Below are 13498 nucleotides of genomic sequence, written 5' to 3'. Positions count from 1 at the left end.
AATCAGATAATTATTGTTTACATTTCTTTTCTGGGGCTTCTCATCTTCTCAGGAGAAAAATCCCAGTGAAGGGATTTTTCAGAAAATATCACGGTGACAATTGTATATTTTAAATAATGACTTTGTTTCATAAAAGAGTCAATGACTGCGCATGCACAAGCGTGAAAATGCACAGATTCAGTTTTTGAGTGCCCATAACTCCCAGACATTATTTAGTTTTTCAAAAGTTCTGCATTCAATCAATATTTGCAAAGGCACATTTTCTCAGCGTCCAGAGAAACACAGTTGGGCTGGAACATTGAAACCTCCTACTCTTACCATAAACCTGTGTTGAGAAAGTGCTGATTGTCGTTTCAATTTGTATTTATTTTTATCATAAAACAGCTTTCTCTGTTCTGGACAGGCCGGCCGACGTGCAGCTGCGCTCTGGGTTTTACGGGGCCGCGCTGCAACCAGAGCGTGTGCGAGCGCTTCTGCCAGAACGGGGGCACCTGCAGTGTCACTGCTGGCAACCAGCCCTTCTGTGCCTGCCTGCCCGAGTACACAGGAGACAGGTGCCAGTACTGTAAGTAATCCCCACAAATTATTCCATCTGGGTTTGCAGGAAAATCTCCACGCGGTGGAAGTTTAAACCCCGCGTGGGTGGTTTTTTTTTACGGTGTTAAATTTAGCCCCAGATTATTCGTGCTGCTGAGGCAATGTCATCTGCTGTATTCAGGTGATCTTTGAGCAGATTTCTGCCTTTCTACACGGCTGAAGAAAGAGCTTTTTTAGGAATGATTTATTGTTATTTTTTGTGAATAAGCCATAGAGTGGAGCGGTACAAGACAGATGACTTTGTCAGTAGCCATGAGATAATTGTGTTAAAATCTTCTACTACAACTTGTCATGTGTTTTGTTATGCTGGTAATGAATTGACACAGTTGGTTAAAGAACCTTCTGGTGCCCCTAATCTTTGCAGACAAAAAAATGTTTTAAACTGCTCCTTTGTTTTCAATTTCTAACCCCAGCAAGCAGCACTTTGCGGATAGCTTTGAGTTTCACAATGCTGTATTTCCTTCAGCTTGCTCAGAGATTACCCTGAGTATGGTTTCTGCCCCACCCTGGTGTTGGAACTGTAAAGGATTTCTGAATGTTACTCTTGTTTAGTTCTCAGGACTTAAGTTCTGTCTTTTGTATCTGATTTTCTCCCTGTTTTTTCATTCCACTGACCCATCAGTCTCTTCTCATTGAGATAGTTTCCTGAAGGTTTCCTTGCCCTTAGAAAGGCTCTACTCACTCTCTACAATGTCCTCTAATTTTTCACTTCTTTAACAGCGGAGCAAGAAAAGTAGATTATCAACTAGTAAGCATTTTGCTCTCACTTCATTTATATTTATTTCCTTGCCATGCTTTTGTTTTCTTTTATTATCTCTTTTCAGTAACTCAAGACATTTTAGCGTAATCTTAAATTTCTTCATTTGGTCACTCATTTAAAAACAACAGTTTGTCTTCCCCATGTCTTTTCAAAAATTATGATTCACAAGCAACCTCCTTAAGTTAGAACAAATTATTTTACTGAGATTTGGATAATGTTTTTTAATCATCTCCTTTTTTCTGCTCCTGCTTTTCTTTGAGTGTAACTTTCTAAAGGCAAGGACTGTCATAGCCTTGTTAGACTGTCACAGTGCTTGTCAGAGAACATTAAATGTGAAAGCCATCATCTCTTATATACCTTCAGTGAATTTCCTGAAGAAGGCTTGATTTAAGAAAAAAATGGATGGGAAATTAGCTGTTCTAAAGCACTGGTTTAGAATTATCTACAATATAAACAAGCATTTAGTTTTAGAGAAAGGTCTGTCAGACAAGGAAAGGGATAGTGTGTATCTTAAATAGGATTTGTACTGAAGTAAACTGAAAATATTTCCAGTTGGGAGACTATGAAATAAATTGAAACCTTTGAATGGAAAACCAGCAGTAATTGTGATTCTCTCCCCCTTGGTATTAAACAAACTGCATGAATCCACAAATAAGTATCTGCAAACACAATTGGGTATTTGAAAATAGTATAGCACATAAATCATGCACAGACAGACACACAGATTAAGGAAAAATATTTACTTGAGGCTTACCCAAAACCAAACAAATTGTTTCTAGTTGAATGCTTCTGCAAACATCCTTTTTTTTTAAGAGAATTAATTTAAATGTAAATTGAGGAATTTAGGGGTACTTTTTAAACAGTGCTTATTATCAGATTTGGATTGTCTGGGAAACTGCCACAATACAGAGGCTTGAAAACATTATAAAATACAAAATAAAATTAAGCTTTTGCTGATTTAAAACTTAAGTCTTTTGGGGGAAAAAGAAAGTCTTAGAATCTTTTAGTGTAAGTTTTGTGCTATTATACCAGTCTACAGTTAATAATGTGTATATAAAGCTGTATCTGGTTTTTTTTTTTGCTTTATTCACACATGTTTTGCTTTATTAATTACCTTCACTTTGTATGCCAGGTGGAATACATTAATATGGCATTATTGCAAAGATTGGTTGCCTCCCAGACATCTTTTTCAGTCTGTCTTTGCTGTGATTGAAGGTAGTTCATATGCAAAGGATGGCACATGAATGTGTGTAGGTATTTTACTCCTGCTCCCAAGCTTAAAATATTATTAGTAGGGTTTTATGGCAGGGAGAAGACATTTGCTTGCAGTATTACCAGCTTGCAAAGACCTCATTTTCCCCACACTTATCGTCTCCAATTACCCAATGCAGAGTTTCTCCTGTGATTAGTTCACATAAGGGATAATAACCTAAATGAGTGCTCCGTGTCAAGGCACTGGCACGGCTGAAATAAATTTAAGTGACTGAATTTACATAGAATTCTACTAACACTGTGCATGTTATTAAATACACATAAATCTGATGTATTTGAATGTAGCTCCCTGTTTTAAATTCCAGAAAAAAGACACACAGAGTAGCTAAAGTTCATTTCTTGTATCATTTAAGGCCCAAACTACCTTAAAAATAGGAAACATTTTCATGCAGTTACAATCATTCAAAGTGGATATGGTGATCCCACAAGCTGTGACTTTCTCTGAAACTGAAATCCCTTTTTTTAGGAGAAAAAAGAAGTAATTTTCTGTCATTTCAACCCAAATGTTACATAAACATTTTAGATACTGCAGATGACTACAGGTGTTTGTGGCTGCGATCAATCCTAAAAACTAATAATTGTTTTGACATATGATCTTCCTACTCCTACATATTTGTGTTTTTTGGTTTTGGATTTTTTTTTTAATCGTAATGTGCATGCAAACATATGCCCATTGCACTGCACTTACACATAAAATCACTCTCAGTGTTAGCTTTGAAACTGCAGTAGTTTTTGTTCCAAAAACAGGCCCCCTGCTGCAAATTGCCATTCCATACCTGGAACTGGGGAACAAGAAACAATGAACAACTTCATTTAGCATTTTTTAAGCTGCTCTTGTTGCTAATTCCTTGAGCAGCTGAGCCTACAGCCTGCACAGACAGTGGAGACATAAAATGAATATTCAAGCAGAAATAACTCCTCCAACAGCCATGCTCTGTCCCTCAGCAAAACTCTTCCAGCAGTACTCTCTCCTTGGAGAGGAGGAAAAGCAGCTCAGAGTAACATTGGCAAAATGTGTTTCTGACTTTGAGATATCCTCACAAGTGATTCCCAGAGAAACTGTGGCTGCCCCATCCCTGGAAGTGTTCAGGGCCAGGTTGGATGAGGCTTGGATCAGCCTGGGATAGTGGAAGGTATCCCTGCCCATTAAGGAGCTTAAATGATGACTTTAAAGAAAAAAAACAAACCACGAAATAAAGTTGTCACTACCACATAAACAAAAATTAACCACAATGTTAGGATGCCAGTATTTTGTAGCCCTTGGAACCGTCTTCAGTTAGGCAATTTGATTTTTTAAGAGGGATGAAAACTGAGGCAGTTACTGGTGGTTCTGAAGAGTCAAAGAATTCACTACTTGAAATCTCAGTCTTAGTGGCGTTTAAACAGTTAAACACCATAATGGGGTCTTGCACAGTCTGTAAAGCTTATAGCTGTTTGTAGTACTTTGTAGAACTTATGGATTATGTGTTTATATATTATTATTAGAACTTCATGAAATTTTAATATGTGGATAAATGAAAATAAAACTTAATTATTTCAAAATATCGTTTCAATTTCAGTTTAGCATAATGCTGTTAATGGTAATGTGAATGTATCAGAAGATTTTTATTCAGCCAACGTCCCATTAAATACATTAACATTGCTCTGCTTTTCTCATCAGGAGTCTTTATATTATGTGGAATGATGCCATAAATGGTTAGACAACTAGAAAGGAAAAAAAAACCCTCTTATGAGTTTATACTTCCATTTCACTTCCCAAGATTACATTGTTAATATATTATATATCTGTTTATGGGGTATTCTCTATTCCTGTGGTTGCCAGTGAGTCACTGTCTTCAGCTTCCATTTTGTTTTTATTACAGTACCTTTCAAAACATGAAAGCAATGTATTATTTATTTCTATAATGCTCCTTAATGTCTTTTAGTAATTAGGCCTGGTGCTGTTTCAGATGTCTGCCACCACTACTGCGTGAACTCCGAACCGTCGTGCACGATTTCCGCCGACGGCCGCGTGGAATGCGTCTGCCCCACGCGCTTCGAGGGCCCCAAGTGCGAGGTGGACAAGTGCACCCGCTGCCACGGGGGACACTGCATCACAAACAAGGACAGCAGTGACGTAGTGTGCAAGTGAGTGTGTGCGCGGGGAAAGAGGTTTTGTTCCAAATCCCACATTTAACAGCAGTTCTACTGCGTTGTCCTTTACGTGTCCGGCGCCGTAGTTTGTCCCTGGAGCGGTCACGTCACATCAGTTCCTCTGTGTGGCTCCTGCCCGTACCAAACCAGCTGGCTCCTGGCTTTCAAAACCAGCTCATGGAGCACTCCTCGCTGGAGGAAGCACAATATAACAGGAAACTGAATGGCTTTTCACTTGGAAACACTGAAATTAATCAAGTTAGCAATGGCGTTCTTCTATAGCGTTGAAATTTCTTCATTGTTCTTCACTGTTGGAAATTCTGCATTATCTGTGACAGTGATAGAGACATACTAAATACTGGTGGAGACATAGGTAACGTGCTGCTCTATTGCTGAGTGATTGCTTTGTATTCTAATAGTTAATTTTCATTAAAAGAAAGATTATTTATATATTGCGCAATAATCTCACTGCCCGTGCTAACTTTTCAAACGAGAAACCCAGAATTGTTTCAATCAGTAGATCTTATAATAGTATATTAAAATACTGATTTTACAATGAAATGCTCAGATTTACAGAAATACTGATTACACTTTGCTTTTTATTCTTTTTTTCTATTTTTTGACCATGGCAGTTGCACTAATGGAAAGATTGCCTCCACCTGTCAGCTGTGTGATGGCTACTGCTACAATGGTGGCACCTGTCAGCTGGACCCAGAGACAAATATACCTGTCTGTCTGTGAGTATCCTGTCTCCTGCAGATCATTATAATGCCTGTGTGACTACCAATAATAAAATGATTGTGCATGTGTCTGCATTTTTGGTCTCTCCAGGATGAATAATGTGCTGGTTGCAGTTTCAACTTACACTGTTTGTTTTCTAGCTGTTTATGTGACCTCATACTTTGCATACCTTGTTGCAAAATGTGCGTTGAAATTTAGAAGTAAGGGCTCTATTGTGAATGCATATAGATACAAAGATATGTCTTTGGAGACTTATAGTAATTTTAGGTCTGTTCAGGCATTTTTTTCTGGAATGGAAAGTCGAGATTGCCTGTCCTGCTTCTCAGAGGTGGATTAAGTCTTTTTTTTCTACAGAGATGGTCAGATTTTGAGGCAAAACCCTTCACCTTATAGCTGGAGAATAGGAAAAATCATGTCAGTGTTATTTCCCTTATGGAGATATGCTCATGTATTTCATATTTCTGCCCTCACCTTCCCACTACCCAGAGTATTGCAGCTGTTCTGGGGTGAGACTGTGCTCTTCCTCCTGTGTCATGGTCAAGAGAGTAATTCAGGGTGCTTTTCTTAAACTCAGACATAAAATGCAAAAGAAATTGGTATTTTATAGCTTAGAAGTGAAATACTGTTGCAAGCAGAAAAGCTTACATTCTACTCCTTTCTTGAGAGCTATGGTGTATCTTCTTTTTCAGCTGCTCAATATAAAATACTGAAGTAGTCACTGTAGCAAGAAATTAATTTCTTTCCAGCTCTCAGTTACTCTGAGCTACCTAGTCAAATTCTTTTTTTTTTTTTTTCCTTAAAATATTCATTTCACAATGGTCTTCCACTTCTCCAAACAACCTGGAGCTCAGAGCATCCTCCAGGCTGGGAGAGAGAGGTGTTGGAAGACAGAATTGGACATGAGTGTCTCATTCCCTGGGTGACATGAGCAAATTGTTGCCCAAAGGGATCTGGCACCACAACTTTGTGAATAAAGATACAGCCATTCCTTCATTTTGTTTTGATGCAGGTGATCTTGAAAGAGAGTTTTATTCAGACTCTCAAAGGAGTTTCATAAATGCCAAGATTTTGTTAGTCTGACCAGTGGAAGAGAAGTGCCAAGGGTTCCTCCCTGTGAGAGCTGAAGCCCTTCTGCTTGAGAAAAAGGACACACAATTGTAGTGGCACTACCACTGAAAATTTTTCAATGTTTGCAGGTTCAGGGCTGGAGATAATGTAATTTAGTTTTGCATGGTAGCCCTTATTCATTTGGAAGTATTTTGGTGCTTATTTTTCTCCTTTATTATTATTTTTTCCTGTTTTTACCATTTTGCCTGTTATTTGTGCCTCCTTAAATGTCTTTAGTTGAGGACCAGAGACTGATATATCCTGACAAAAGGAGAGTGTCATAGCTGTGATATGTAAGGCCCAAATATGCTGATTAAGCCTGGTGATTCATTTGTTTAAACACCTAGAATGCTATTTTGGAAGCTTGTGACTTTTCATTATTTTTTTTTCTTATAAAACTCTCATGTTTTTTCTCAATTCACATGGAACACCATAGCATCTCAAGGAAAAAAAAAAAACCAAAAAAACCAAAAGGTTTTGTGTTTTAATTTGTGTGTGGATTTACAATACATAAATGCTGCAGCATACACCAACACCCCTAACAATGCCAAGAAAGTGGTAATGACCATTTTAAGGCCATTGCAATCTGGATCAGTCGATAGAAATGTACATCTGACAACAACACTCTGAGATCCCTTCAGGCAGCATAGGCCCATTGTTTTAAAAACTGCTTGATCATCAGTCATGAGCAAACTTTTCAGTGTTGTCAGATGGGCCTTCCATGAGAAGAAAATATTGGTTTTGTCTTCTGTGGGTGTGTGCCCGTGTATGTGTGCGTGTCTTGCCGTTGTTGTGTGTAACGCGTTTGAAATCTGTCCAGCACAAGGCAGAATATTTATGTAGGTCTATTTTACTGAAATTCTGCAGATGCTCTGTGGGGTTTAAAAGTCAGCGCTGTGACCAGAAAGTGAACCCTTGTGATTACTACTGTCAGAATGAGGGAATTTGCACTTTAACCGCGTTTAATGAACCGAGATGCAAGTAGGTTTAACCTTCCACTTAATGCTGCACATTCTGTGACATCATTCCAGGCCACGGTTCATTGGTTCAAGTCATGCACATTCACATACATTTCACAATATATACTTAATCTGGGGGACCATTTCTATAATACACACTTACCCTTTGAGAGTTGCACTGATGAGTATATTTAAAAATACATTTGGAGTGTGTGTATCATCAGAGGAAGAAATAAAAGGCTTTATTTTACTAAATAAATTGGGAAAAAAACCTGAAAATGCCACATGGCTTCTATTGCTCATGTTTTGAGATATTTTACCAAGTTAATCCTACATAGCATAAAGTTTAGTGAGCAGTGATATTGCACATGTTCTGTAGTGTGACTTCCTATTTCTTATCTAAACAGGGAAAGGAACAGAACAGCTGTTTAGGTGCTACTTCAGGAATGAAGCTTGTATTTATAAGTCTTGATGTTAATTTTTATAGAAATTTTATAGAAACTGTTAAACAAAAGTATATGAGCTACATCATAATGTCGACTTCTCTGGTTAAAAAAGAAAATTACCTTTGTATTCTCTATTTTTCTAGAGGATTTTAGGTCTCTTTCTTAAAGAGAAAATTTTAATCTTCATCAGGAAAAGAAACAACTTTATTCTTTGAAAATCCTGTAAGGCGGATGTACAGAGAGATACAAAACACCTGTCAGATGAACAAGCTTCACTTGGTGGTTGTGATGCAAAAGTCAGTAGTGAAATCATGAACCAAAGACCTAGGCTTGGGAGAAAGTGCTAAATTCACACAGATTTAAACTTCTCTCAGTGAATGATCTATGGAAACACAGAGTGCTGTGGGAAAGTGATGTGGGTGTCTGGTGGGTAGCAAAGACAGTGACTGCTTAGGGTGAATAATCTAATTCTTTTTTTAAACATGGTCTCAGTTGCTTTTGTTCTCGTGTAATGATACGCTCTGGCTTGAGGTACCATAAATCCACTGGAAACAAGATTAATGTCCTAACTACCAACTTCTGCCAGTTGGAAGAGTGTGGAGTGGTCAGCAGAGTGTGGGACAGGGTGCTTGGAACTTTTTGTATCTCCATGTATCATACTTGTGTTTTCAGAATCATGCAGCCCTAAGAACATACTGCTGCCTATAAAGTCACATATTGGATGTACCTTTCCTGCTTTTTCTCTCAAATGCTCCAGGACCCACTTGTCCACAGGTCAATGTTTTTCTAAAGCAGTCTCTAATTGGGGAGCGGGTGATTTTTAGAAGAAATAGGAGATGCCTGGGTTTATTGTCATTCAACAGGAGCTCTGCTCTCTCTCACAGTCAGCATCAGTTGAGAATGCAAACTTTACACATAATCATGCCCTTATTATCATTCAGTAAAGACAATAGAGAATAAGATTTAGCAGTTCCAAAGGGCAATCCTAAAGCCATAATTATAGAGCAACTCTAAGCCGGTAAGAACAGATTCTCCTTTCAGCAGCCTGCACTGCTAGCACACATTTTTATTTTATCTTCCTGTCTCAAGGTGTCTTTTTAGTGGTGAATGCACTAAATGACCTAAATATCAGTTGCAGTCTGGAAGGAGAAGTTGTGGTTTTCACCTCACCATTTTAGGAATGAATTAAGGCCTTGCTGTGCCTTCATATAAGCCACCAAACAAAAGGAGGTTTTATGAAGGCTATTGCCAGTTTCAGTGAAAGCTCTGTCCTGGTTTCAAATACACAGAATCTGCTGTGATTTCTCTTTGGACTTCTATGCAATCTAGATTATTAATTCTTCACATTATTTTTAGGTATGTGATGATTGTTATTCCCCCTCTCCCCCACATAATTGTTCTTGCTCAGATACAAAGGTTGTGAGAGAATTTCAGAATGTTAAAATTTGGGGTAATGGCCTTTTCTGAAAAATGTTCCACTTAGGGTGTCTTAAAGTAGTGTAATTTTCTGTATAGTTACTGCCATTTTAATATTCCCATGCTATGTTTTCAAGGATCTCTTTAGTACTGCTCACTAATGGGTGGGTCTGTGTGTGATGTGCATAAGACGAGAGGCATGTGAGATATGCCTGAATTGCCCCAGTAAATTCACAAATCAGTTGAAAAAAAGAATGATCAGGAGATCAGATTCATATGGGAAATAATCAAGAAATGCTTTTTTTTTCTGTATTTCACAAACTGTTCATTCCATCTGTTCTATCAGTCTGTCTTTAAATAAATACCTTTATTTATGTCTCTGTTTCCTTCTCACTAATTACCCACCTGTATATTCATCCCTCCAAGAGAAGCAGGGTTTAGAGAAAGATTACACCTTGTATGATACCAGTGAAGAGAACTGGAAAGAATTGAAACTTCCAAGTACTCAAGAGTGAGTCTGGTTGGTAAATGGGCAGGACTTTCATTACAGAATCTTTAACACAGAATATTGCTCTCTCTCAGCTTTGTTTCTTTTATACCTTCATCATAGCTATATATTGCTAGAACTCCTTTTTTTTTTCTTTGTGTATTACTATTGGTATTTGTACCTGCACACGGATGTGTTCTATAATTATTATCTGAAAATAAATGTGATCAAATCATAACCCCCTTACACAACTCCCCTAGGCATTCTAGAAATATAAAAATCAGAAGCCAAAGTACAGCATTGCATTACTTGCCTGTGGCTGGATGTGCTAACTGTTCAGAGGGATTCAAGTGTGTGTTGTATTTCAACATTAGAGCAAACATCAGTTCCTCTGTAGTGAAGAATAAGTCACCCTGGAGAGTTAATGAGAAGGCACAGACCATGCAGGAGCTTGGAAGAAAGCCTGAGTTTGGTAACAGAGGAAAGAAAAGTGAAGGGTGGAGAAAGAATAAATAACTTAATTTCTTAATGGAGAATTTTGGTCAGGTAACAGGTTAAGGACTGTGAACAACTGGGGAGAGAACAAATTGTGGAATTATTTAAAACTGATTGCAAAGTTTGAACTTGGAAGTGCAGACATGGATAAATTAGGAAAAACAGTTCCTGCAGGAGTGAAACAAGCAGGAGGGCTGTTCTTACAGAATCCTAGGATGCTTTTGGTTGGAAGGGACCTTAAAGCTCATCTTGCTCCAGCCCTCCTGCCACAGGCAGGGACACTTCCACTGGAGCAAGCTGCTCAGAGCCCCACCCAGCCTGGCCTGGACATTTCCAGGGATGGGGCAGCCACAGCTTCTCTAGGAAACCTGGTCCAGTGTTTCCAGGTTGTTCTTGCCAGCTTTATACCCAGGAGGCTGGAGAGAGGCACCGTGTGAGGGGAGAGTGTGGGGAGGAGCACCTGTGCAGATGTGTGTGTGTGTTTAGGTCCCAGAATTCAGGAATTAAAGAGTGCATTCCTCTTTATGGAGGAGCTCCCCTGCAGCTCAAGTGCTTCCTGTGATGCTGAGCCTTCCTCCTGGCATTCCTTTCCTGTTGAAAAATTTTCCAATATGAACAGTTTTTATTTAAGTGCACATGCAGCTGTGCAAGTGCTACATTTACACGCAGGTTTATAATAAATAAATTCATCACTAAACCAAACTTTTGCTCAAAAAACAGTTAATCCATGGTCCAGTTGTGGACAAGAAAGGAACCACAGCCTGCAGTCCCTGACTGGCATTTTCTGGAGGCTGAGTAGAAAAAGCCTCTGTGGTGTAGAAGAGTCACAGGATTGAAAAGCCTGACCAAGAGAAAGCCCTGGTAACCCTGAGAGGCAGCACATACCAGCAAATTTTATCAAGTATCCTGCAATAAATGCTTTCCATATGATTTCCTGGGGTATATTTAATGAGCTCCCCAATTGCAACTGCAACAGGAATGTCACAGCATTCTGCCAGTCCTTTGAGAGCTTTCTTTTTCAACTAAAAATATCTTTGTTATAAATATCTCAAAACTGAATATAATCCACAGGTTATGCCTTTGTATGATAAAAGATCTTTTATCCACTTTGTACCACAAACTAGTAGTAGTTCAAGAACCAAATGAAAACAGGTGTTTGAAGAGTGGTTGTCAGAGGAGGAAATGTTAAGATCTTGGAAAAGAGGAATATGTATCTTTTTCATGGGGCATTTACTAACTAGGCTGTAATGCAGATATCCTTTGTCCATGAGTTTAAAATTGTTCAGATAAAACTTGTATAATATTTGGTGCTGTATATCACTGCTTGGGAAAAACATGCTTTGGTTTTTATCTGCCTACTTACACAGACTTTTCTCATATTTTTTTTTTTTAGTTTTACCATTTCAACCTCTTTTCCTTTTGTTTTCTTGCTCAGTGTAATTACAGTAGTAGTCACCTGGACATGCTTTTATATATTTTCTGTTATTATTTTTAGTATTTGTATATCTTCTGTACTGTACACATGTTGCTAATTGCATGGTGGTTAATGACTCTCAGCTTCTTTTTCTTACCTTGGGATGAGTGAGGCTGAGTTGCATATGGAAATTGTTCCTTACAATGAACATCATGCAGCTGTGAATAATCATTTGTACATAGTAATCTCATGCCCAAATTAAAATTAATTTTTAAAGTCACTTCTTTTTTTTTTCCACATATATTTTGACGAAATTTCAGGGGGTTTTTGGTGTTCCTGAAAAGAATTGTTTTTATTTTTTTGCCTGCTTTTGAATGATGTAATTGTCCTATTCTGAATGTATTGGATTGCAAGGTAATTTGTGTTTCATTTTCAGGTAAAAAGTTAAAAGATAAATTTTGTATCCCCTAGCTTCTGCATTATTTTCCTTTTATGATGTTGAGGGATGCTCATTAGACAAAACTACCAAAATGTGGTTTTTTCATGTATAGAATGACCATGGAAAAGTTACTACTTGAAAATAATGAAACCCTACAATAGAGGGGAAGCTGCAGAATGTGCAATTGTTGATCAGTCCTGGGGTGGGATTTTTGGTCTTTGTTATGAAAATGCTTTACTTTAGAGAGTTAATCAGTGGATTTAACTGTATTACATCAGCTCCCTGAATGAACAATGCATATCTGCAGAAGTATTCCTAAATTTATTATAAGTAATAGTTTAATTATTTGATTTAGTGCAAGGCTTTTATCATCCTCTGGCATCCTACAGAGTTTTGGGGGAAAAGGGAATTTTGATTTCTCTCTTTCAATGCAATTTAATGTAGATAGTAAATATCTGTAATCCAGATGTTCTCGTCTTACAGTTTTAATATTAATGATAACACAAGTTCCAGTGAAATTTTAATTCTTAAAATAATGAGGCTAGATAATTTCATTAGGATGTTTTAGTATATATTGCTATATAATGACCAAAAGGAAAAGCAAAGTTAAAAAAATTACTTTGTATAATGAAGAAATATCATTTTTAGCTAAGAAACATTTTCAGTTCCCCTTCCACCTCTGTTTTGTAAAGACTGTTCCACAGATTCACTTACACCTCTAGACTAATCTTTCAATGTTGTCATTTTTGGATCTGCACTGCTATATTGAGTTGGAAAACAGTTGTCTACAAAAGCACTTTTAACTGCATGTTATGCCTTCTATATTATATTTTTATGACAATGCCTGTGGCACAAAGAGGGAGAATAAAGGAGAAACAAACTTTTTAAAAAATTGCACACTGCCACCAAATTAGCCCTTTTTTTACTATATTTTTTTCCTATTTACTCAGTCCTTTCATAGTCAAATGGTCAAATACATGAATAATAGAGTCTAGAAAGTTTGCTCACACTGACCTGTAAGGGTTATACAGAAATAGACAAGAGAGCCATTTTCTGTCATGAATGGATTCTGTAATAACAGCATGATCAGAAATGTAAATATCTCCAGTCTAAACATTCCTTGCTCCAAGTGCAACACCTTCATAACCTCAGTTGAAAGTTTTTTAAAACGTCTCTCTTGGCAATGCTGTTTCCTCAAAATAGATAATTCCCATGTCACAGGCATTCAGTAC

At 37.7% G+C, this 13498-nt stretch overlaps 1 protein-coding gene across 5 annotated transcripts in view; it reads left to right on the top strand.

Moving 5' to 3' along the window:
• The window catches only part of LRP1B (LDL receptor related protein 1B), a 634192-nt gene that overhangs the window by 607077 nt on the left and 13617 nt on the right, over positions 1-13498 (top strand). For 4 of the 5 annotated variants that reach the window (XM_030951951.1, XM_030951950.1, XM_030951947.1 and 1 more), the window contains 3 exons: positions 404-565; positions 4579-4756; positions 5395-5499. In XM_030951951.1, coding sequence (XP_030807811.1) covers positions 404-565; positions 4579-4756; positions 5395-5499 — 445 coding nt within the window. Of the gene's footprint in view, positions 1-403; positions 566-4578; positions 4757-5394; positions 5500-7477; positions 7592-13498 lie in introns of all 5 variants that reach the window. The other variant, XM_030951952.1, reaches the window with a different exon arrangement.

The sequence above is a fragment of the Camarhynchus parvulus genome, chromosome 7, assembly GCF_901933205.1.
Source record: "Camarhynchus parvulus chromosome 7, STF_HiC, whole genome shotgun sequence".
NCBI lineage: Eukaryota > Metazoa > Chordata > Aves > Passeriformes > Thraupidae > Camarhynchus > Camarhynchus parvulus.
This window is presented reverse-complemented; position numbering and strand designations above follow the sequence as displayed.